This window comes from Aphelocoma coerulescens, chromosome 1A (genome assembly GCF_041296385.1).
Source record: "Aphelocoma coerulescens isolate FSJ_1873_10779 chromosome 1A, UR_Acoe_1.0, whole genome shotgun sequence".
Taxonomy (NCBI): domain Eukaryota; kingdom Metazoa; phylum Chordata; class Aves; order Passeriformes; family Corvidae; genus Aphelocoma; species Aphelocoma coerulescens.
This window is the reverse complement of record NC_091014.1, coordinates 36488039-36512038: the sequence shown is the minus strand read 5'-3', so window position 1 is coordinate 36512038 and position 24000 is coordinate 36488039. Positions and strand designations below refer to the sequence as shown.

The 24000-nt window shown below is 39.4% G+C and overlaps 2 protein-coding genes across 3 annotated transcripts in view; both read right to left on the bottom strand.

The window, feature by feature from the left end:
• Positions 1-965: 965 nt before the first annotated feature.
• Positions 966-11553, bottom strand: CCT2 (chaperonin containing TCP1 subunit 2). The gene is made up of 16 exons (XM_068998879.1): positions 11446-11553; positions 10600-10674; positions 10068-10133; positions 9858-9969; positions 8968-9044; positions 8124-8236; positions 7383-7585; positions 7085-7185; positions 6877-7004; positions 6432-6535; positions 4787-4906; positions 4083-4211; positions 3894-3997; positions 2782-2881; positions 1945-2086; positions 966-1274 (listed from the first exon to the last, which is right to left on the bottom strand). The coding sequence occupies exons 1-16, from the start codon at positions 11446-11448 to the stop codon at positions 1244-1246; spliced, it is 1608 nt and encodes a 535-aa protein (XP_068854980.1). The 5' UTR covers positions 11449-11553; the 3' UTR covers positions 966-1243.
• Positions 11554-13290: 1737 nt separating this feature from the next.
• Positions 13291-24000, bottom strand: part of FRS2 (fibroblast growth factor receptor substrate 2) — a 54489-nt gene continuing 43779 nt past the window's right edge. For both annotated transcript variants that reach the window (XM_068998872.1, XM_068998866.1), the window contains exons 6-7: positions 23322-23485; positions 13291-20994 (exon numbers count right to left, since the gene is read on the bottom strand). In XM_068998872.1, the coding sequence (XP_068854973.1) occupies positions 20044-20994; positions 23322-23485 (1115 nt within the window). In that variant the 3' untranslated portion in view covers positions 13291-20043. The remainder of the gene's footprint in view (positions 20995-23321; positions 23486-24000) is intronic.

Genomic DNA, 24000 nt, shown 5'->3' with positions numbered 1-24000 from the left:
CTGTCAAGAGTTAAGGGGAGGATTCTCTAAGCAGATTCCCTTCATTTTATGAAATCTAAGGGAGAAAAATGTTTGCACATATACTTGCTTACTTCAATTTAATCTTTCTGCTTTGGCAGACTTGCCCTGGTGTTTGCCAGGTGCTTTACTATACTTGCAAGGGCCAGAAAGGTCACAAGGCCTTGCAGGCATCATTCTGGGCCCCCACACAGACAGGGCCCCTGCTTGTCTGTGCTTATAGTCATCATAAATCTGCATGCAGACTTCTGCAGGCATCAGAGGCTTCCTTACAACCTACACACAAAGAAAGCAGTCCAGTTAAGAAACATGTTGCCTTTGCAGTAACTACTAGAATGGGAAAGTGAATAAAGACAGGCTACAACCGACATGAAAAGGGCAGGGCAGAAAGGGCAGGAAGTGAATGTCATGGAGCCTGGCTCGTTTTCTGCTAAGTGCCCTCTACTGCTAAGTGCCCTCTATTGTAAGTGTTCCTAAAGTCAGCGCAGTACTTTAGAGATCAACACTCAGACTGTTTGGTCCACAATGTTATCTCTCCCAAACTCCATGTTCCTCTCAACTCCCCTCAGCAGAATGTAAAATCTGTGGTGTAAAAAGCTGTAAAATCACTTAGTTGTAGTTCTGGGAATTGACTGAGGTTCCTCTTCCGCTCTCTCTCTTCCATCATTAAAAAAAAAAAAAAAAAAAAGAGTAATACTCCAGTAATCCCTAGAAAAAGATATCATCTAACTTCAGAGCCTATTTCTAAAACCCCAACTCAAAACCTATGCAGCCAGGACCGGAATACACCACTTACACTAACACAGCAGGCCAACACGAACCAGTGAGCCATGAGGGCTTAGTCACTCCCTGAAGCATCTGAGGCCTGAGGATGTGCACCGCAGCAGTCCTAATGGATCTGCCCTTCCTGGTTGTACAGAAAGAAATACAACTTGGGGGAATCTGAATTATTTATTTTTAGCTTTTTATTTCTGTGTATTTTAAGTGGAACCTGGAAGGAACAGAATGAATAGGGTTGTATAAAACCCTTGGTTTATACACCCCTGAAAGTGAATTCTTCCCCACAACACATAAAAGCTCCAGTAAGTAAAAACCAACTGAAGACAGTGCCATTGATGGAGACATTTGTCTCAAGCTTCTGTTCCATAACCTCACAAAAACTAGACCATTAAAAAAATTTACTAGGTGAGATCTGGTCCACACATCCTCAGGAACTGAAGAAAATTTAACAGGGGCGATGGTCTGGTACACGTTTTCTGGGGAGAAAAAGAAAAATCAGAAAATTCCCACCATGCTGATGTCCACCAGCCCCTTCCCATCCACCCTTATTTTTAATCTTTAGTTGGTATTTTGCATTCAGTGACATCTTTATCTCACAGCACAAAAAGCAGTATCACCTCAAAGCTAACACACCACCTATGACCATGGCAAAAAAAATCCTGTGATTCAAAAAGCACTGAAAACTACCTGGTAGCAGGCACCCATGGGATAACCTGCCTAACAGCAGCAATTCTTCTCAAACCTTTTAACAAACATGTTTCTGTTTCAGCTGCAGACTCTATCTCAGAAGCAGCTGGACATTTCACTACAACTCTTGCCAAAAGAAAAAAAGAAAGCATGATCCCTTACATTTTGGTCAGCTACTTGTGCAGATGTTTGAGTGCTATACACAAGTAGCTGGTGACCTAAGATTAACTAGGCATTACTCAGGCACAGCAATTTAAGTTTGCTCATGGCTCTAAAGGCCTGACAATACTGCTAGCTAATGCAGTAAAATTATCTAATATGAATATCAGCATGTGAGATGTCAGGCTCCATTTCAAATGAAGTATTTTTAGAACAAGACTTTTCTGCACCACTACTCTTCCACAGAAGGAGGTTTACTCTACACCACTGTGAGTGACCATGCAGATACTCTGGTCATACCTTGGTGCTGCTTTAATGATGTCATCTACACGAAGAATCATTTCTGCTGCTTCAGCTGCACTCAGCAAAACTTGTCTCTTGACCTGGAAACTTTCTGTTACTCCCAAAACTGACATGTCTCCAATGACACCCTCTTTCATATCTGGAAGAAGAAATACATTAAGAGGTGTTTTTTTGGTTTTGTTTTTTTAACTTGGCTTTTTTTTAAGGCAATTACAAGAAGCTGAGAGCATAGTAACTTACATGCTCAGATGAACTACACTGATAGTAAGGGAAGTATTAAATAAAGTCTTTTACCTCAGGACTCCTGATTTAAGCCTAATGTTACAATTACATACAGACAATTAATGATAAAAATTTTATACATTGTGATAAGGAGACAAGATCCCAACAGGACTCTCCACACTATTCCCTTAGATATATTAACTTCAAGATTCTTCTCCACAACTCTGGTTGTCGTTTGGTTGTTTTTTGCGGGGGGGGGGGAGATAGGGGAAAGATGTGCTTGGTTCTGCTGGGTTTTTAGCAGGTTGCTGGTTTTAAAACAATGTTTTTCTTTTTAAGCTTCTTATAACTAGATTCAGTGTAAGGAAAGTGGTTTTTAGAGGTGTAAACCATCCACTTCAAAAACAAAGGTTTTCACTCCAATGTCAAAAGCCTGGTCGAACAGAAAAGGAACATAGTGCTGTACACCCAAGTTCTATGCAAAGCAAACAAATCAACATACTCAGTTCTCCCAGCTGATTATATGTGACAGACATATGTGAACAACTTTAATGAGCCTAATGGACCTGCCAAACAGTAATTCAAACACAGAAGCAAAACTGAGCCCCTTACCCAGTCCATAAGTAGTCTTCCCTTCACTATGAGCAGCTCTCAGCTGAGCAACCAAATCAGCGCTGTCATAGCCAGCATTATCAGCTATTATTGTTGGGATCTAAGGGGATAAACACAGGTTGTTTTTACTTAACACAGGGACTGATCCCTAGTAAACATGAAACATACTTCAATGTTTTAAGTTTACAACTGAATTTCAAAAAGATGCTTCAGAAACATGGCAGATGATCTGTTACTGTGTTCAGAAGATATAAAAAAGTAAAAAATCCAAACTACTTTTCCAAGAATTTCAAGATCCTGGTGTAAGAAAGTATCTAAGAGGACAGAAGTATGTTAGCAGATTTATCAGTTCATTTTACATGGACAGAAGAAAAAAAAGAATCTTGTAGTTTATCATTTCAGACTACAACTAAAGAAATGTTTCCATTTAAACAGCACAAGCCTGCTGGTAAGCACATTAACCACCTGATCATTCTGTTCACTGTTTCTGTGACAGCAGTGCAAACTTGCACGTGCTGACTGAAGAGGTCACGTGTTACTATGCTCTTGAAATTAATTTTCTTAGAGAAAGGTTTTGCCTAATTTAAATTGCAGAAAGTAAATTTCTTCTCAAACTGACAGCCTGTTAGCACAATTCTATTAATGTTTCTTGTGACACTCTTATTTCCCACTAAGATGCAATCTACAACCCAAGACTAGAAACTTGTAGATATTACTGGAGTATGAATACACCCAAAAAGCACTAGAGCATCAATGGAACAGAAGGGTCGCTCTTTTCTAAATCAGTCATCAACTACATAAGATGAGATTTTAATGTACTATTTCTGCACCACTTTAAACTAGCAGGTAAGGTGAACAAGAACCAATTAGAGGAGGGCTAGCATATAAACCTCCACAATTCTGTAACATGCAGAATTATTAAAACACCAGTACTTTTTCCTAAGACAAAAAACAAAATTCCCCCTTTGTTTATCCAAGATGTGCTGCTAAACTTCACTTTTTTATTTCAGAAAACCAAAACTTTTAAAGTGAAGCAATTATCTGATGTCACAAGTTAGTAAACTTCATGAAGCTTTGTCTCTTAATCCAGCAAACTGATTAAATAAACCTACCATTCGTAAAGCCTTAGCAAAGGACTCCATTGCAACAGACTCTTTGCCAGGTGTTCTGACAGCAAGTTCTGCAACAGCATTAGCCATCAGCATCTCTGAACAACCTATTCATTGAAGACATACAGATGTTATAGATCTGATGTACAGTAATACAAAATGTGTGTCATATACAAAGAATCTGACATTCACCTCCACCATACACAGTTCTTGTGTCCTTCACAGTCTGGGCCAGGACACAGAGAGCATCATGCAAAGACCTCTCTGCTTCATCTAGAATCTGCTGTGTGGCTCCACGCAAAACTATGGTGCAAGCTTCACCTGGAAAGCACAAATGCAAAAGGATTAAAAAGAGAATCCAGGACACAAAAATGGGCTATCACAAAGCATTTTAAATGGTTTTGCTATCACTGCAGACAAGTTTTGTATTACTTAATTTTGGGAGCAAAAGCAAGCATGATGACATTTCAAAGATAGGATGAAATAATGTACACAGTGCTATTGCTTTGGTTCCACAACACCTTATTTAATTTAACAGAAAATTAATATCACCTCAAAACTCCTTGGAAACTTAAGAGAGTATTGGTATTTACTAGAACAAGCTCTCAAAGCTCTTTATGTATGATATATTGCTACTTTTCTTGTCAATTTAATCTCCCAAAGCAGAAGTCTTGGTTCCCATCTTTAAAAATGATTGTATGTTCATTTGTGTAACATGAAACATACACAGTTTCAACCATGAAACTGTGTAGGATTTTTACTGAAAAGCAAGACTTTAATAAAAACAGTGACATGAATCATTACAAAATTCCTATGCCTCGCTGGAAACTGAACAGCATTAGCAGAGGGTTACAGTAACGAACGTTACCATACACCATTAGTGACAAAACACTTACCCATTGCTACTCCAGAGAAATGAATGAGTTTATCTTCTCCAATCATGACTTCTTCAATAAGCTTGCAGCTTCCTAGTTTTACTAGCTCAGGGTGATCAAAGGTTGATGCAATTTCACCACCTACAAGTGTAAGATCATAAAGCAATCAGAGCTCACAACGAAAGCATCCTTTCAGGGAATGTCTAACCAAGAGGGGACGGGGAGGGGATGTGAAAAAAATCATCTTTGTAATTGCCCCAAAATAAATTTAAATTAACAATACTGATAAGCCAAGATTTTCTCATGTCAGCATATGGCACCAGAAACCTTTAACCAATGCTGATAAATCCCTAAAACACCTATGTTTTGTTTCACATCACAAGGACTACAATGCTTTCGAGTTGTGTCTAATAGCAGAATAAACATTCATCTTTGCTAGCATTAAATTGTCAGTATGTTTAAAGTTTTCACAGTATTTACTAATTAAATACTTAGAGAATACTAAATGAAGTCTCTTCTGCTTTAAAACTTGAGCTTGTGACAGTATTCACTTTGCCTGCCTGATGATGGCTGAGAACCAGTGGCCACCATTCTCCTGCATCACAAGTCTCATTCCATGCTGTAGCAGCAATACTGTGCACAATTTGTAAACTGCCATATTGTCAACAAAATAGGTACTACAAAGACTAAAATGTCTTTGAACAGAACTTTGTTCTAGTTCTTTCCTATTCCTGTTAGAAAACTCTTTGCATTACCAATGCATGCTCAGTTATTCCACAGTAGCTTGCAGCACTGTGTAGTTGCAGCACTACAAGGAAAACCAAGATATGTAGCAGAGAGTTTGTGCATATTAAAAACTTGTCCTTTTTTCAGCTATACTATTCAAGCCAGTGTGGTCCGGTAAGGCCCATTTGCTCTGCTTAGAAAGCTTGCTTTGAATTCAGAATAAAAGCAATGCTCCTCTCAATCACACATTTGCCTTTGTCAATGTGCCTACTGACAGTTATATACAATTGCTACTTCAGTTTTGCTAAGATAAGTAAGTCAGTGTCTTTTCCTTTCTCCTGCAAAACTACTTCATCCTCCTGATCACTTTCAGAATCAACTATGATGTTCCAGTTAACTATCTCTAACTTCAGCAACGAGAATTATCTGTAGCATTCCAGAGATTTCATTTTCATTAGTTACTAGAATCACATTTATGCTGACCACTACTCAGAATATCCAGGTTGTTCATGTCATTTGAGGTCCACCTCAAGTCGACAACTCAATCCCACATTTTTAACAAAGGATGGCTCTTGAGTCTTTTCTACCACTACAACTGAACAACAGCCATGTAGAACAAAGTGTAATTATCACAGAATCAAGAACTATTAGTATTAATTTGTTGAGTTCTTCTTTTATTGCTAAGTTTCACCTTTTCCTTAGAAAACAAACATTTCAAAATCTTATCAAGCAGGAACTTAACTAAAAATGTTTTTAAAATACGAAAGAAAATTACTAACTGGCACTAACTTGCTAAATTATATCCCATGTTTTCCATTATGATCCTTTATTCAAAGACGCTGGAGAAAAAGAAGCAATGTTCAAGTAAGTTTAATGTTTACTAACAATCAAACAAATAATGTGCCCCTCCAAGTTCCATACAAGATGATACTCTACACACCTGTGACAAGAGCCAGACGTTCTACACCAGCAAAGTCTGCATGTTCAATAGCCATGACACCAGCAGCTCCAAAGAGCTGTTCAGGGTAGTTGTAGATCAGCTGCCTAAAATTAAAACACATCTCCCCATCACACACAGAACAAACCTTTGAAAATAACAGAGTAACAAAAGACACCAGATTCTCAGTAGCATGGACACAGGATAGATTTCTGAAAGCTACTAAAGCAGTCAATGCATGAGGCACCTGCCACACATGGAATGTTACACAACACAGAAGCAAACCTTCCTCTGAAGAAACACTATCACACTAAGCACAGGCAGCCATATGTCTTAAGTCCTGTGATCCTAAGTGCCTGCTGGGCACTTAACTGCCTATTCCAGCAGAGTGAACTAGAACAACATGGGAAGCAACGTAACTCTCCCCTTTTCTCAAGAAAATACATACCTGTTAATAAAGCAATTAATTCCGTGTTTAAGAATACGATCCACTTTCTCCTTCATTTTTTCTTTTTCTGCCTGCTCTATTTCTGCCACTTTTGCTGTGGAGTCCACTCTAACACGAGAGCCAAAAATCTAAATGAAAGAAAAGAGAGATCATTCTCAAAACTCCATTAACAGAAACACTGTATCTCAACAGTAGTTCTGTCACATACCTTAATCTTGTCTGTATCCATACCAGTATTTGCAATAAGAATCTTTGCATTTTCAATTCTTTTTGGTTGATTTACACCAATCTTCTTGTCAAGTAAAAAGCCTATAGTAACAGAAAGGTTGTGTAAAACTTCCAATTAAAAAAGGAGTACAATTCATAACTATAACAAAATCCCCTCATCTTTAGTATTCAATTTAATGATAACACAGTACTGTTTCCTATAACAAATTTACATAGATGTGTAACTTTCAGCAGCTTTATTTCTTAAGTGCATACACAGTCAACACTCAAAGACTTACCTTCATCTAAGTAGGAATCAGCCAAACTCCCACCAAGTTTCTTAATGACATGGATAGCTTCCAAGTTACCAGAACCTTTCAACCTAAGAACAGCTTCTACAGCTAGCTTGACAAAGTGATCCTTATGGTGAGTAAGTAATTTTGATGAAAGAGTTGTTCCCGCAATGTTCATCAAGTCTTCACGGAACTTCACTTCATCATTACTACAATAAAGACAGTTCAGTTAAAGTGGAAAGTCTGAAAGCCCTACCACTAGCTACCACCATGAGTCTTTGTTCACTTCCTCTAGCCTGTGCCTATATGTACCGTATTCTGTTTTGAGGAATGCTGCACAAAATCCCTCCACTGTCCCAGAACACAACCTTCTCTTTGAAATACAGGTTTTGGTAGAATTTTCGCATTCAGCTTTAGAAAGTTTGTGCTCTCAAAGTGCCAGGCAAGGGAAATTGTTACATTTTAAACGGGAGTGTGAAATCTGAAGTAACACTTCAGATTTTTGTTCCAGGGAGCAAATTACTGCTTGTATTTCATTTCTGCACATTGTAAGTAATGTTGAGTATCAAAAAGCTTCTGTAATTCACTTGAAATAAACCCCAGTATTTTTTTCTCAACTGTTAAAAATCATTAGCTCAGCCTTCGCTATACTTTAATAAGAGTGAAGAATTTACCACTGGACTGTAATTCGCACTGATGTTTTGATCTTGAGTAGTTTTTCGTGAAGAGCAAATGGACATTACTAACCCATGATCCACAGCTGCTTTCAAAAGCGCCTCTCTTGAAGCCTTTGTGGCTGCTCTCCAGCCTGCAATGATGGTCTGAGGATGAATCTTCCTCGCAATCAGTAATTCTGCCTCCTATTTAAATGAAATCAATATTATTTCCCCCCCAAATGTACGGTTACACTTACTAGAAAAGACACGTTCATTTATGAATGCAACTTAAAGTGTAGTTGAAAAATAACTATCTTCATTTTTCTGAGGGAACTTGGTAAGCTGATGGATCATTCCTGAAGATGCTCTTGATCCCAGTTCCCGGACTTGAGATGATCAGACTTTCTGACACCACTCTGCTAGCAAGAATTACTCACTTCTCATGTCCCTTTCACAGTAATTTCAAGTTTAGAGTTTGGCAATGTAGAATTTTACATAAACAAAAACCCCATACACAGTTTAAAGGAACACCATGAATTCAGGTCTTGAGCAAAGAACAGAATTTAGCAATAATTTCCTCTTTAATGTTATGGAAAGGGATTTCAGAGGACTGAGCCTCACAACTAAGCAGAGCTGCACACTGCACAGTGCAATAGCCAGGAAGTGACCTGTAAGAGTCAACTTAAAATACTTGAGAGTTTATAAAAAATAATATAAGGAATAATAGTCTAAAATAATACCCAAAAAATGATGATGCAATACCTAAGGGTTGTTTTTTCCCCCCCCCTACCAATTTCAACAGTAAAAGAGCAAGCTATTCCTTCCTATGCTTTGGGAGCCCTTTTCAAAAGCGTAGGGTAACACACCTCCTACTGGTGGTATCAGACAGACAACCACACTGGCAAACAAACACCTGAAAAAATGTAATACATCACCCTCAGTAATTCAGCTGCCAACACTGTGACAGATGTAGTTCCATCACCAACTTCATCATCTTGAACCTTTGACATATCTGAAGAAGGAAAACATAGTATTAATGCTATTTTTCTCATGCATTAGGAGGAGAGAAACAGATCTTACTCTTTGCATAAAGAGGGAACTCCAAAAAACAACCGCAGAAAAACACGAGATGCAAATGAAATTCAGCATCCTTCAAATTCTTGCTCTTTATTTGCAACCTAGACACCAGTTTCAGCCTGGTGATGGTCAAGATGCTCCCCTCTTTTCCCAGTCCTAAAGATGGTTATCAGAAGGAAGTACAGCTGGACAGAAGCTCTAAGGTACAGATACAGGATCAGAGACTACAATAACCAGGTCTGCTGCATGAACTGCTGGTAAACTGGGACCCAGCAAACATAATATCATTAGGAAATCTGACACCCAATTGTTCAGGCTCCTGCTTGTCACCAGAACTGGACCACTGACACAGTATGACAGTTGATCACAGAGGTAAACTCTGTCCAGAAGTACAGTGCTCACTGAGTGACAGAGATTTAAATCTGGGAGAACCAGAGAACCTCTGTTGCCTCGTATTTTCCCACTGAAAAAAGAGGGGCACACAGCTGTCTTTTGTCCCTTCTGACTCCTGGGACAAACCATGGTTGCAGGAAAAGAAGACATCAGAACAGTTTTGAAGAGCAGCATACACCTCAATTTTACTTTTGCAAAACTCCACAACTCTTGCAGTACCCTGCCCTCCTTATTTCAGGATTTCTACTCCCCCCCTTCAATTTTTCACAGTATTTCACAAACAGTTTTCTAAGAACAAATAAAAACTCTGTAACAGAGTTACAAACTAAGAAATATCAAGCCTGTAAGAACTCACCAACCAAGACCTTGGCAGCTGGATTGTCAACTCCAATAGCTTTCAGGATGGTTGCACCATCGTTGGTAACTGTCACAGAGCTGTCTCTTCCGGTACTTAAAAGAATCTTGTCCTACAAGACGTGAGATTTCAAACACTGCTTGAAAACGCACTGTAACTATTAAAGCTAAATTAACAGGTATGACTACTGAGAGCCTGCAGCTGTCTTACCATGCCTTTAGGGCCCAGCGTGCTCTTGACTAGGTCACCAATGGCAATGGCACCAACAAAGGACGACTGAAATGAAAATAAACATACCTCAGGGAACAATTTATTTCTACTGTAATACACAAATTATACACTATCACGTAGCTTTCAAGAGGACATTTTAACCAACCCTTCCACCTCTTTCAGTGGAGGCTGTGTCCAAATTTCTTAACTGCTATATTTTGATAACCAGAACAAATATACTTAATTCTCACAGAAACCATAAGTCTGTCTCAAAGACAGAAAAAATGCCTCCCAATAAAACACCAATCTTCTGAGCGCCAGTAGAGTTACTTTGATTTTGACAATGAAGAGTTTCTCTAATTTTCAGTATAACCAACACTCCTCCTCTCTTCTGTTCACAGACGTGCAACAAGGAAAGCCAGTTAGAGACAAAAGTTCCATATCATGATATGGTGAAAGTATTTTTAGTAGTAGAAAAGACAAAAGTTTAATTACCTCAGATACTACCAGTTTCTTAGAGAATTAAACTTACCAACCGAGCTGTTTCTGCCTTCTCTTCATCTGCACCTGCCTTGAAAATGTTGACAGGAGCAAGGGAAATGGATGCCTGAAACACAGATAACATAAGGATATTATTCTAGCTTCAATAAAACTATGAGTTTTAAAAATCCCTCACACTAACAACCTAAACAACGTTTTTATTAATAAAATTACTCCCATACCCCATTTTGTTGTGATAAAAGATATATTTAAGAAATAGTCACAGTTCTTAAAAATCTGCCTTGCAGTCCCATAGTCCTGAGAAGGGATTACAAGAGCGAGGGCAGCTGCGCGCAGAGCTGGCGGTGCACACGCCCCCAGCCCCTACCAGCACACCACTCATGGCTGCGCCTGCACTGCTGCTCGGCCCGACGAACCGGCCTTCCATGCGACCCGAGGGCAGGCACAACCAGCAGGAACTAAAAAAACCTCTATTTATTGACCACGCTGAAGCGTTAGCATTTTAATACCTATGCTGATTTTTTGGTGGTTTTTTTTTGCACATCAATGCAAATTAATTACACCAGTTACCAATATACGCCTTTAAGGACCAACATTGCAAAGCACCCAAGGCCTTAAAGAACAAGGATCAAATAGCCAAACATCCGTATCGCGGCCCCCGGCACTCAAGGCGGGGGCGGGAGGGGTCGCCCCGCGCGCGCCCGGCCCCGCCCCGGCTCCAGAACCTTCGGGGCCCCCCGCCACCCCCCACCCCCGGCACAGCGCGGGGAAAGGGAAGGGCGCGGCCTCCAGGCCTCGCACGCGCGCCCGCGCGGAGCGCGGCTCCACCCGGCCTCGCCGCACCCCCGGCCCCAGCCACCGCCGCCCCGCCGCTCACCATGGTGCCGGTACCGCCGGGACCCGCCGTCCGCCGCCTCCTTCAGCAGAGAAACAGCGCCGCGCCGCAGCCCCCCACGAGCTCCACCGGAACGGGCGTCAGAGCGGCCGCCCCTTCCGGCGGCGCCCGGCGTTCTGGGAGCCGCGGTCCGGCCCCCGCGCCCGGCGCCCTCAGCGGCTGCGCGGCCCCGGCCTGGGTTCTGTGAATCGGAGACCTGCTGGGAAGAAATTCCTTACCGGGGGTGCAGAGGCACTGGAACAGGTTGCCCCAAGGAAGCGTGGGTGTCCCATTCCTGGCAGTGTCCAAGACGAGCATGGATGGGGCTCTGAGCAACCCGGTCTAGTGGAAGGTGTCCCTGCCCATGGCAGGGGGTTTGAAGCTAGATGGTTTTTTAGGCCCCTTCCAACTCAAACTATTTTATGATTCTGCCGTTCTGTGATATTCCTGGAGGTCAATTCTCAGACAGATCAAAAGCATTTTTAGCTACTGCTTCGGGCTTCCAGTGCGCTTGACAGACCATCCCAGATGGCTGCTCATAGACCACGTCTGCAGTTAAAAGCAGTGAACAGGAGATCTGCAGCACGAACTACTCAGTACCATTTTGCATTTCAATACAGAAAAATTAGTAACTATGCCCCTGGTAGCTTTGCCAGTGTGAGACAACACCCAAACCCTGCTTTGTCACAGCTTTTCCTCTACACACAAAGCCCGTTTACCTGATCATATAAAGAAAAGAAAACCAAAACATGTATTATTTTGTATGACTCATCCTCAAGAATTAATTCCAGCTGGTATCTCTCTTCTTGCTGCCAGATATTAAATTCTTGGCATATATGCAAAGTTGTTTGTTCTAGATTTAAATTGGCCAAAGACAGAAATCCATTCCAATGGAGACAGCAAAAAAGAACATCACTAAAACTCTGCCAACTACCTGTCTTGCTAATTTTAAGTATGTCAATACTTAAAATTATGTGTTAGTATTATTTCTTGCGTACATTAGGCTTTTTGTTCTATTTTCTTCACAGAGTTAGATACACTTCCTTCCACAACTCTGTTCCAAAAACTAGACTACTAATTTAATTTAAATATCTTTAGTTTTCCTCATAGTTACGCAGAAAACTATGTAAGTTTTGTCTAGGGCAAATAATCCAACTAAAACAATGTAAACAGCTTCTTTTTCAGAATCACAGCATTCATAAAGATTTGCACTGAGGTAATAATTCATTTTAATTCACATTTGTTGCTACTGTGGTGAGCTGGGAGAAAAAGGATTGTAAAGTGCCTCAGATTTATCCAAGTTAATGGCCTTTGAAAGAGCCAATGCTCACAGAAAAACTACAGCAAATCAGTCGATGTGGTTTAAGGGGCTTTTGGCCACTGCTAGGCTATGATTTATAATGTGTAAAAAGTAGTGACACCAGAGCAGGAAGAACGCAGCAGCAGGGCTGGTTCTGGGCTCCTTCCTCTCTCAGCTGTGCAGTACCCTCACCTCTGTTGTGCCAAGGGCAATTTCTCAAGTTGCACTGTATGTGAAGGGAAAAAGTGCCTTATTTAAAAAATTTCATTTAAAAAAAATCTCAATCTACATGCATGACAAAGATGGGACAGAAAACCAGCAGAAATGAAACACAATCTTGGAGATGGATTTACAGACTTCAGATCACCATGATCAGTTTGGGGGGATTTTTTTTTACTGTTGAGTAATGAGTGGAATATGAAGGCAGGGAGGAGAGCAGAGAGAGGTACCTGAAGCAATGAGTTAAAGGAAAGCAAAAAAGATTATACAAACAAAACACAACACAGTGACACTAACACTGCAAACTACTGAAGTAATCCACAGACAACTTTTAATGTAAAATCAATAGTTTATTGCCATGCTACAATTTTTTTTTTTTTTCCAAATGAAGTTGGCACTGGTAAGGGGAAAAATGTTTTCATAATACATAACACATTTTTTTAAAAAATGCACATTTGGTAAGCTTTCTCAATAATGACAGCTTAAAAGAAGGGAAATTATTTTTTTAAGATTAATGTGGAATGGCATAAAAATACACTCTTTCTGCATAGTATAAGAAATATGGAATGTTTGTAAAAACAAATTCACTGAACAGGGAAAATTACTTGAAATTTTATAAACAATTTGGCAATGGTACTCCCACTGTTTAGACTTTTTTTATATAAAAGAAATAAAAATCTAGAAAGCTACCTTTATACAAAGTTGCTATATTTATGCCTTTAAGTAGGAAAAACATTTTATAATGCAAATTAGGACATACAATAATCTTACAATATGATACAATGTAATGACAAGAAAGGAACATACAACGTAAGATTTTGGCCTTTGTAGAAATGTCTATTTCTGCATTTAATAAATGCATTTGTGGCACACTGGTGACTATTTTATCACTACTACCAGTCAGCTTTGACGCTAGCGTGGTGTGCAGCTGGCCTGCGGTTTGGCTGGGACACAGACTGCTTTCCAGGAGACCAAAGGTGATGCTGCAATGAAGCGAGGCGTGACAAAGGCAACGTGCCTGCTGGTCGAGCCATCTGGACTGTGGGACACCATACAACACTCTTTCCTCTCATACCAGAGTATTTCTTATACATTCAGTTAATAAGTACCAAAGTCTTACAAGTGAGAACATCTGTGTTCGCAATTTGGCAAAGTTTCAAAATACAACGTTAGTACCAAATATATAATATATTATATATAAAATGTGGGTGTATGATATACACACATATTCCAATGCAAAAAAACTGCATTATTATGGAGTTAAATTTGCTGACATCCATTCCTAAATAACATGACCATTAAAAAACAGGTGTAATCCTGATCTTTCACACATTTTAGAATCACTTCCTCTTTCATACACAATAGTTAAAGCAATATATATGCAAGTATGGCTAAGAAATCAAAATTCCCATAATTATCTGAACTCTGACCACAACAAATAGGATTTTTCAGTACATGTAATTAAATATATTTATATTTTTACATCTCTTTAGACCATTCCTGAAGAACTTGATCAACCAGGTCCTCTGGAGTAACAGAGCTGTTACGTCAGCAAAACTTGATCTTGCAGGAGCTCATCCAGTGGCCCTTGAAGTCAACATGAATCATTTGATCGGCTTCAAAGGACACTGCATGCAGACCGAACAAGCTCTGGAAGGGTCACCCTGCTAACAAGGAAGACTTCCTGATGACATCAAAGCTCCTTGTCAGACTTCCTTTCCTACTGCCAAAGGGAAGGACCAGAGCAAAGGATAGCTGGACTCTGGGCTCTCTGGGTCGCTCAGCAGGTGGTGTTGGGAACAGCCGTACACAGCACAACCCCAGCACCAGGAATTGGCAGGGTGAGCTTCAGGGCACCTTTTATACTAAGGCTTCTCTTGGAAAGCAGAGGAGCTGCTTCCCCCACGCTCCTTACTTGGCAATTCGGTCACTACAGGTCTCAGACTGGAGCTCTGGCTGGGACCTCAAGGCATTTAGTACTTTGCAGACACAGAGGAAGACTGTCCCTGTTCTGAAGGGCTTGAGCCTATTTTTTTAATCGTAGTTTTTACATTTTTTCCTTTGTATATACACATATTTGCTACATAAAATAGCATTACACCAAAGAAATGGATATAGCGGAAAACATTGTCACAATATATGTATATTACCACACTAAAGAATTACTAAAACTGCAAGAAAAATTTAAAAAATGCCCTTCATTATATATAAAAATATAGAAATGTCCAACACTTGTTTCATCAACCTTATTTCTCATGTTCTGTCTGTACACCTACATACTTCCAAACAAAATACTGCGTTAATCTGGAGTAAACACCGTGTTAGGAAAATATCCTCATAAGACATCTGACAGACTTAGTCACATACCTTACAGCACAGTACAAGAAATAATGTATACATGGTCAGAGTTGCAGATGCTAAGTTGCTCCTTTTTTTCCTTCTGATTCACTTATCTTGTCCAAAAGAGGAAGTAATTCCTATAGATTGCAAAAGAATCTCCATATGACTTCCTTTTTCATATGCTTTGTAAGAAGGACATCAGCAAACCAGACTCCATCTTAACGCAGTTTTTTGTGGTGGAATTTCTTCTGGATTTTTTTTTTCTTGGAGTGTATATGAATTAAAAATAAAGATATAATAAATGAACTTAGGTTTATATTAAGTAAATACTATCAAATATAAATGCCTGAATTGCTACCTCAAAGAAGAGATGGGAAAGATCATATCATTAAATTCCAAAAATACCTAACTCTATCTATCACAATGAAGGACCAAACTCCTTTAGGGGAAATAGGAGAATTTCAGCTTTAAGTCCACTACTAGTTCCTATTCCATTAGTTTCATCTTATTTGCAGCCATTAAATAAATTAGTACAGTGCAGAAATGGAATTTCACCATTGATCTCACCTTACATGAAGCGAGGAATACTGCTTAGGAATAGATGTCCAAATCAGATACATCATTATATGCTCAAAATAATAACTGACATTAATCAGAATTTCCATTTTTACTTCACCAACAACGAATAAGAACAATCTGCTTTCTCCTGAATCTCTCTCATTGAGAAGTGGTTAAATATAAAACAAAAACAAGAACAGCCAGATTTTGAGCCAATACACAGTGTTATAAAACCAGCAAAATCAGCTGCTGGTCTGTCACCTATAAAAAGCAGCCCTGTTTTGACATTGGTTTGGACTTTGTACAGTTTACACATTTCCATGATCCTTTTTACACCCAAGCCCTAGTCAGAGGTGCAAACACACAAAAATATCCAAACATTGAGGGGGGGAGGACATGTTATCAATTCTTTATATGAAATTTTTACTTCAACACTTATATTTTCTATAAGAACTCTGAAGACTTTAATAGGAATAGTGCTTCAATGCACACCACCAGATTCAACCCCTGTCACATGGAAAACATACTTATTGGGGGAAACAAAACATGTTCTAATGACTATCAAGGTTTTTAGAATGGTTTTTATCAATATTGTTTTAGGAAGTCAGCAAAAAACACCACAAAATTTAAAACAATTGGTCCTCCTTCTGACATAATTTTGAGGAAAAGATTCTTTTCCTGATATAACAATGGAATAAATTCTCACTCCCTGTATTCTAGCACGATCTTTATTATGTACTTTTGGTCACTTTTTTTGTGTCCTTTAACAACTCAGTTTCCTTGTTTAAAAAATACGGTAATGTATGTCTTTCCCAAATCATTGCACTAAAGGAATACCTACAGTTGAAGGTTTCCCCTTGTCAAATGTGTTTGAAGGGCAGCAACTGACTGCACGTTACAGATGAAAAGTAGAATTGATGGAGATGCTACCATTTTTACAGGACCTAGTTTATGTAAACTTAACATGCCACATTTACTAAAGAAAATGGTTACATATTTCTAGTTTCTCTGTCTATACACCTGTGGCCCCAAAATAAATATGATCTAAATACCATGGAGAGATTTCAGCTGAAAACTGAATCCTAGATTACAGACACTAAATCTAACATCACAGCCTTTAAAAGAGACTGAATTGAAAAAATATTTACCAAGTCTCAAAGGGTAAAGTGCATTGCAACTGCATCTACTTCAAGGGGCAGAAAATAAGGAATGCTAAAGATGAGTCGTGTGAGTGACAGGGACTACCCAGGATGTTTGCAGCGTACACAAAACAAGAAAGCATTATCCCACCTGTAAAACATAACAGGTTAAAAAAGTAGTCCTGGAAAATATGTCAGACTTGTTAATATAATTAAGGCTACAGACAGTTGAAATTTCAGTATGTTCTCAACTTTGGGGACCAGAGCTAAGAAAACATTGTGAAACTTGCAACAATATAAAAAAATTGCTCAGACCATTCTTTTTATCTGAGACTATTCAGAATAAATGCATAGGACAGTGCACTGGAACTAAGGAGGGATATGGCTGGTTGCTGAAATTTCACCAGGTCACTTATGATCTACGCAAAGCCTCTGCTTCCCTATTTAGCAGTTAAGAATATTATTATGTCCCTGCCTCACAGATGTGTTTTAAGGGTCCAGTTAATTAGTCCCAACTATACAGATGAGGACCATATATTTCTAAGCAACTAGCTAGATCCAACACGTTTGCCTCAAAACACAGGCTGAAGCATTAGTTCAGCTCACAAATTTAAGTGAGCTATATGCTGAGAAGGAGAATCACACCAGTATTATTAACCCTGTAAGTATTTTACAATACATGGTAATTTCTCTTCAGTATAGACCAGGAGGTCCAAAGCATAAGGTGAGGCAATGGTAGAGATCTGAGGGAGCAGTTACAGAATCAGTAGGCTTGGAAGAGACCTCTGAGATCACCGAGTTCAACCTATGACTGAACATCACCTTGTCAACCAGACCATGGCACCAACTGCCATGCCCAGTCTTTCCTTAAACATTTCCAGGGAGTTTGTTATACTACCACCTCCCTGGGCAGCCCATTCCAATGCAATTTCTTGCTAACATCTACCTGGCACAGCTTAAGCCTATGTCCTCTTGTCCTGTCACTGGTTGACTGGGAGAAGAGACCAACCCCCACCTGGCTACAACCTCCTGTCAGGTAGAGATTTCAGACCTTTAAAATGCCTACATCTAGGTAGTCTTTACCTTCTCGAGTACCAAGGTCTCCCCATAAGTCAGCGAATCTATCACAAGAGTATGCAGAGGCTGACCATGAAATCATTAATAAGGGGGTTTTTAAAAAATCTCTTTTAAGTTCCTCACAATGGTCTCAAATGACTCCCATCTTTTGCTTCTATGAATTATGTTCTTTGTCCATCTGGTATTTCAGTACCAGTCTGTAAAGAATTATGAAAGCCAGAGTGAAAAGGCTGCCTGATACCACCTAATGGTATGGCAAGAGACACACATTTCAGGTGCTAGTACTGCTGCCACTACTAAATGAGAGAAGACCAAAGAAAAAAGTTGGAGGAACAGAAATACACACCAATTCAAAAGACAGAAAATAATTGTAGTTTGGCTTTTGTAAAACTTCAATTCAAATATTGCATAGAGACCCTTAATGCTTTTTCAGATCTCCAAATGGCTTTTCTTGCATGTTTTTCCTCACAGTTCAAGGGTTATTTTACATCATACCAGTTCACACAAGTGTCGGTTCCTTTGCAATCACAGGCTCAAGAGCAATCTCTTCTGTTGCTAGTACCAAGGTGCACCTGCAATACTGCCAGAATTCTAAGATTATTCAGAGTATTATTAAACAAAACAGAACAAAATCTTCTGAGAGTGCCTCTGGCATATTCAATAAACAACATTCTACCTGGATGTACCTGTTACACTGAGCAGCCATCACTGTAACCAAATTCACCAACTGCAAAAGGAAAACAAGTATGCTCATAGATAATACTACCTTCAGATAATTTACTACATATCTTTCTAAATTAAAGTATACTATCACCTATGGATGCACATTGCTAGAACGTACAACTTTCTATAAAGAACTATTAAGTCCAGTACCCTGCCTCCCGTGTAACCTGTGTTTGATGCTTTAGAGGAAGACAATAACTGCATAAAAAACCTTTCCAGTTGTGCAATAATGCATGCTGCTGGAGAGCTGGGATATTTCTGTCAGGCATAAAAAAGTAGAACACTGGACAAAGACAACCATTTGACCTTCAAGAGTCTTTCTTTGTCAAATGCAGAGAGTAAGACAAATACAGAGATGACCCTGAACAATTAAAGCTATGTACAAAATTTTGACTTTTAAACAAGACATTATGGAACAAATAAAAAGGAAACAGACAAATGCAAAGAAAGGAAGGCACACTGAACTAAGAAATTACAAGAGAGCCTTAATTCATACAGCCCACCTGTGAATTCCTTCACAAAAACCCCAAAATTCTGATGAGATAAAAATTTTGTCAGATTTCAGAGGGAATTTGATAGGTCACTTGGAATTCTATTCCAGTGGAAGGAGCTTAAGGCTGGTTTTTGATGTGTTTATAGCTCTGATCAACAACTGTCAATGTGACCTCTCAAATATCACACAAGTTAAGGAAACTGTCAGGAATTAGAGGCCTTCTTGCCCACAGACAAAAAAGGTATGGTGTTTATATTCCTTGAGATGAACCAATATATCTTGTGTATGTCAAACTGAGTGAATTAACGCATTACATACATTTCATTCTGGAGGAACCACTTCAATGAGGAATGAACGTCAGATATGTATATTGAAAGATTAGGTTTACCTGCTAATAATGCACATATCAAGAGGCTTTAAAAAGTGTTATAAATGCCATTAATGAGTATAGGCACCAGACCAGAATATTTATAAATTCAAAACTGGCATGTCACTCAGACTCTAATCAAAGAGGCACTGTGAAAGGTGGTGATGCTGATATGCAGTAATTACTTCTACTGTAGAATGAAATAGTGTTACCTAAAATGAATACTTGCTCTACATTAATTCCCTTTAGTTAGACAAGTACATGAAGTATGCAGAAAAAGTTCTATTAGTCTATAAAAGGCGTTAGTGTTAAGAAATGCAAAGTACTCGCATCTTCAATTTTAGAAACTTCACAAAAGGTGCAAATGATTCAATGCTCCCCAGGCTCACATAGGCAGGTCAGTACTGTTATGTCTAGTTTTCCTAGAAGTACCATCATCTCGGGGCAGTGCTTTTTGCAAGCTTGACATAGCAGCAGTTCTTTCAATGTCTATCACAGCATACAGCTCTGTGCGCCTGGTTGGAGTTTGCGGAAGTGGAGTGGTGGGGGTTTTTGGAGTCTGAGGGTTGTCAGAGTCACTGCCACCTTCCAAGTCAACCTGTATATAGTTGAGCTGCCTGTGTTCTAAACTTGGACGCCTAATGTCAAAGTTGAAGACTGTTGGGGTACAGTCCCGACGTCGTGGAAATTCTACTTTATGAGCACTTGCTGGTACTGTTACATTCTCTGTATTGACATAGTTATGCATTAGATCTAGGTTATTGTGGTAGCCATTCAGAGACGGGGTCTTTGGTCCTAAACTGTCATCTTCATCTCTGCTCAGCTTGCGGGCTTCCCAAACAGGAGGCAAGGATGGCAAGTTCTCGTAGTTCAGCAGCGCAGTTCTCCTCTGAGCAGAGTTGTTAATATTCTGGGTGTCTGAGGTACTGGTTGATGTCAAGCGACCTCTCCTGACCCCTGAGGCACTAGGGATTGATAACCTATTTATATTTTCATACACCAATTTATTACCAGATGGTGTCTCTCTACGTTCATCACTGTCGTACCCAGTGTCCCATTCAGTGTTGTTTGTGCTGCTGCCACTAACTTGATCTCTCCCAAGTTGTTCCAGTTTCTCTCTTTCCATTAACTGCCTTTGAACAGGTGTTGGTCCTAAAACAAACTTCACTCCTTCAGGCTCCAGGAGAACCTGAGCATCTCTGTCATCAGTACACATCTGATCTTCTTTCACTTTAGTTGTTTCAGTGTTTGAAAGCTTTGATTCCAGTGGCACATGCACACTTGATCGATTTTTTCTTTCCTCTTGTACTCCAGTAGTGTTTACATAAGTGTGCACCTAAAAGGGAAAGAAAAAAGAGGAAATTCAAACACTGTTGTGCCCTTCCCCCCACTTCTAAATTTATTAGCTTCTTAACTCCCCACTTTTCTAATCAAAATACCTGAAAAGAAAAACTTGTGATGGCAGGTGTTTAAGAGCAAAAGTCACCTCTTGCATTTTGGTGTAGTCAGTTTTAGGTTTTTTCCTGAAAGTTTGTTATTATACATTCATGTTCCTCTAACAAAAAAAACAGAATTTATATCTTACACTGATAATTATTTTTATTTGATGTTTTATCTCAGTTGTGCTCTACTTCTAGCTTTTCAGGGTCTACTATAGCTTGGCTCTGATCAAGGCAACCTTGGGCTTCTCTGACTTAGTTCATTACTTTACCTGGGCAGAGCAGTGAGAGCTCTACTTTGCTGTCCCTTACCACAGTGACCAACAATTACTTTGGCTAAGTTTATGTTCATAACTTCCACACTGCAAAGGAAATCTACTGTCCATAAAAGGGGAAATTAAAAAAAAAAAACTCAACCAAAAAGGAAACCACAAAGACCTAAGACAACTGTCGGGCTCTTGCCTTGTGTACTACTCCAGCAACAAAAAGAGAGTTTAGGTCTATGGGAAGAACTGTCCATTCTTTCTTCAAGAGCCAACAGGAACTCCTAAAAACAGGAACTCAAGTAGAAAAATATACAATTCCATATGAAGTGTGGCACTCAGAATTAAAAAGAAGCAGGCCTTGGCACCATATAAGAAAGGCAGAAATACTTTCCTAGGTTATCCCTCCAATTTCCACAGTGGATCAATACAAGGCTGAATGGGAAAGACTAGATTCCGTCTCTAAATTTTAATTCTCTGTATGGATACCCAAATAGCAAAAGTAGTATTTTACAGCAGCAGTCATGTAGCTTGGCCAACCCCTCTGTCAAGCTCTGCAAGCTGGAGTGTCATTTACCGGATCACGTGACTCCTACACGGATTCTTTTAAACTCATTTACTATTCAGTAACTCCAACAATAACACCTGAGCTCTTCTGTGAGGGCTCCTAACAAATCCTTCCCCACAACATAGTTCACTGCAGTCTGCTCTGGTTACCAACACGCTTTCATGTGTGACAAGAAACACTTTTTAAACATTATTAAACTTGACTATCATTTTCATCAGCAACCTGAATGATGAGAGAACATACCCTGAAAGCTTTCAGTCTATCCAGACTGGTAGGGTTTCCACTGAGAGGGATCTCAGCAGCCTGGAGAACCAACCTCATAGAAACCTTACCAAGTTCAACACAGGAAATACAAAGTCCAGTGCTTGGTATGAAACAGCACGTACAGTACAGGCTAGACACCAACTGATTGAAAACAGCTTTGCAGCAAACTTCAGGGGTCCAGGTAAGTTGAACGTGAGTGAGCAGTGTGCCCTTGCAGCAATGAAAACCAAACATGCACTGGTTTGTGTTAGCAATAGCACAGCCAGTAAGTTAAGGAAAGTTACTGTTACCATCCATTCAGCTCTCATGAGCCTGAATCTGAGCTTCCCAGTACAAGACAGACATCACCATACTGAGGCAAGTCCAGGGGAGGGCCATGACTAGAAAGGAGCTGGAGCATGTGACATACAAGGAGACGCTGAGGACACCATCCTTGTTCCATTTTAAGAGAAGGAGGAGGATCCACCTAATAGCTGTTTTACTACTACCTAACAAATAAAGCAAAGACAGAGCCAGACCCTTTGTGGAGATGTTCAGCAAAAGGCTAAGGGACAGCTGACACCAGCTGTAACAGGCAAAAATCTGATTACATATTAGTGAGAAATGATTTCACAACAAAGGTAGTGAAACACTGGAACACATGGCTCAGATACTGTGGAATCCCCTTGACTGTAGTATTCAAAACATGACCAGGACAAGGCTCTGTGCAGCTCTCTAATTTAGAGCTTTGATCTAGAGGACTAGAGGTCCCTTCTAACCTAAATTATTCCATGATTTCTATTTGCCAAATAGAAGACTTACATATAAAGAAGGTTTTTGACCAGGATCTCTCATTATAACATACAATTACTCATGTTTAAAAATAATTACTGAAATTTTTGAAAAGAGTATTATGCAAACACACACATTCTGTATCTTTATTTGTATATAAATATGAATTCCTTGTCAAGCCATTGTAAAGAGTGTCATTTTAAAGATGCAAGGCAAACACTTTTCTGAGGTAGTTAAAATATTGTAGGAATACATTATACCTGATACTGAAAAACACAAGTTAAAGCCCACAGAACAATCACTAAAAAATCTGAAGTAATGTAGAACCTAAGTTGTATGAAGGGAAAAAAACACCCACTTGCTCCTCTGCTACAAGTAAAGGATGTGTTGATTCTTCACCGACAGAGGGGAGGCGTGCGCTGCCGACAGAAGGATGTCTGCTGGAAGGGTGTGATGAAGCATCTCCAAAAGATGGGTATCTGGGATAGCCATTAGGTAAACTTTGTGCATTGAACCCAGGAGCTGATTCAATTAGAAAACAAGCAAAACCATATTAAAATAGAACATTTTACTGTATATGAATGACACCTTATATTTTAACTTTCAAAAGAGAAAGTAAAATATGTAAAACAGTATTAAATATTCACAAAGCTCAATTTTGCTTGGAGGAAGGAAATGGAAAACACAACAGCATCCTGGTATTTACTGGAACACATTTCTGAAGCAACCACTGAAACCTAGGTGTATTACACACCCAGTAAACTCCCTATGCAACTTCTCCTTCTACGATTAACATCTCTCCCTGACAAACAGAGACTCATTTACGTAAGCTTCCATTTCTCTGAAATCATCAATAAACTGCAATTCCTGCTTTCAAATATCAAGCCATCTGTCTGAGATTTCAAAAATACCAGAAGATTTTAGGTAAATACTTCACTCACCCATCCATCTACTCAGAGCAAAAGAAAGATTCCAAAGGCACTGCACATGTGATTTTAGCAGTACCTTTTTTTCCCCCTAATAAAAAGTTTGAAACA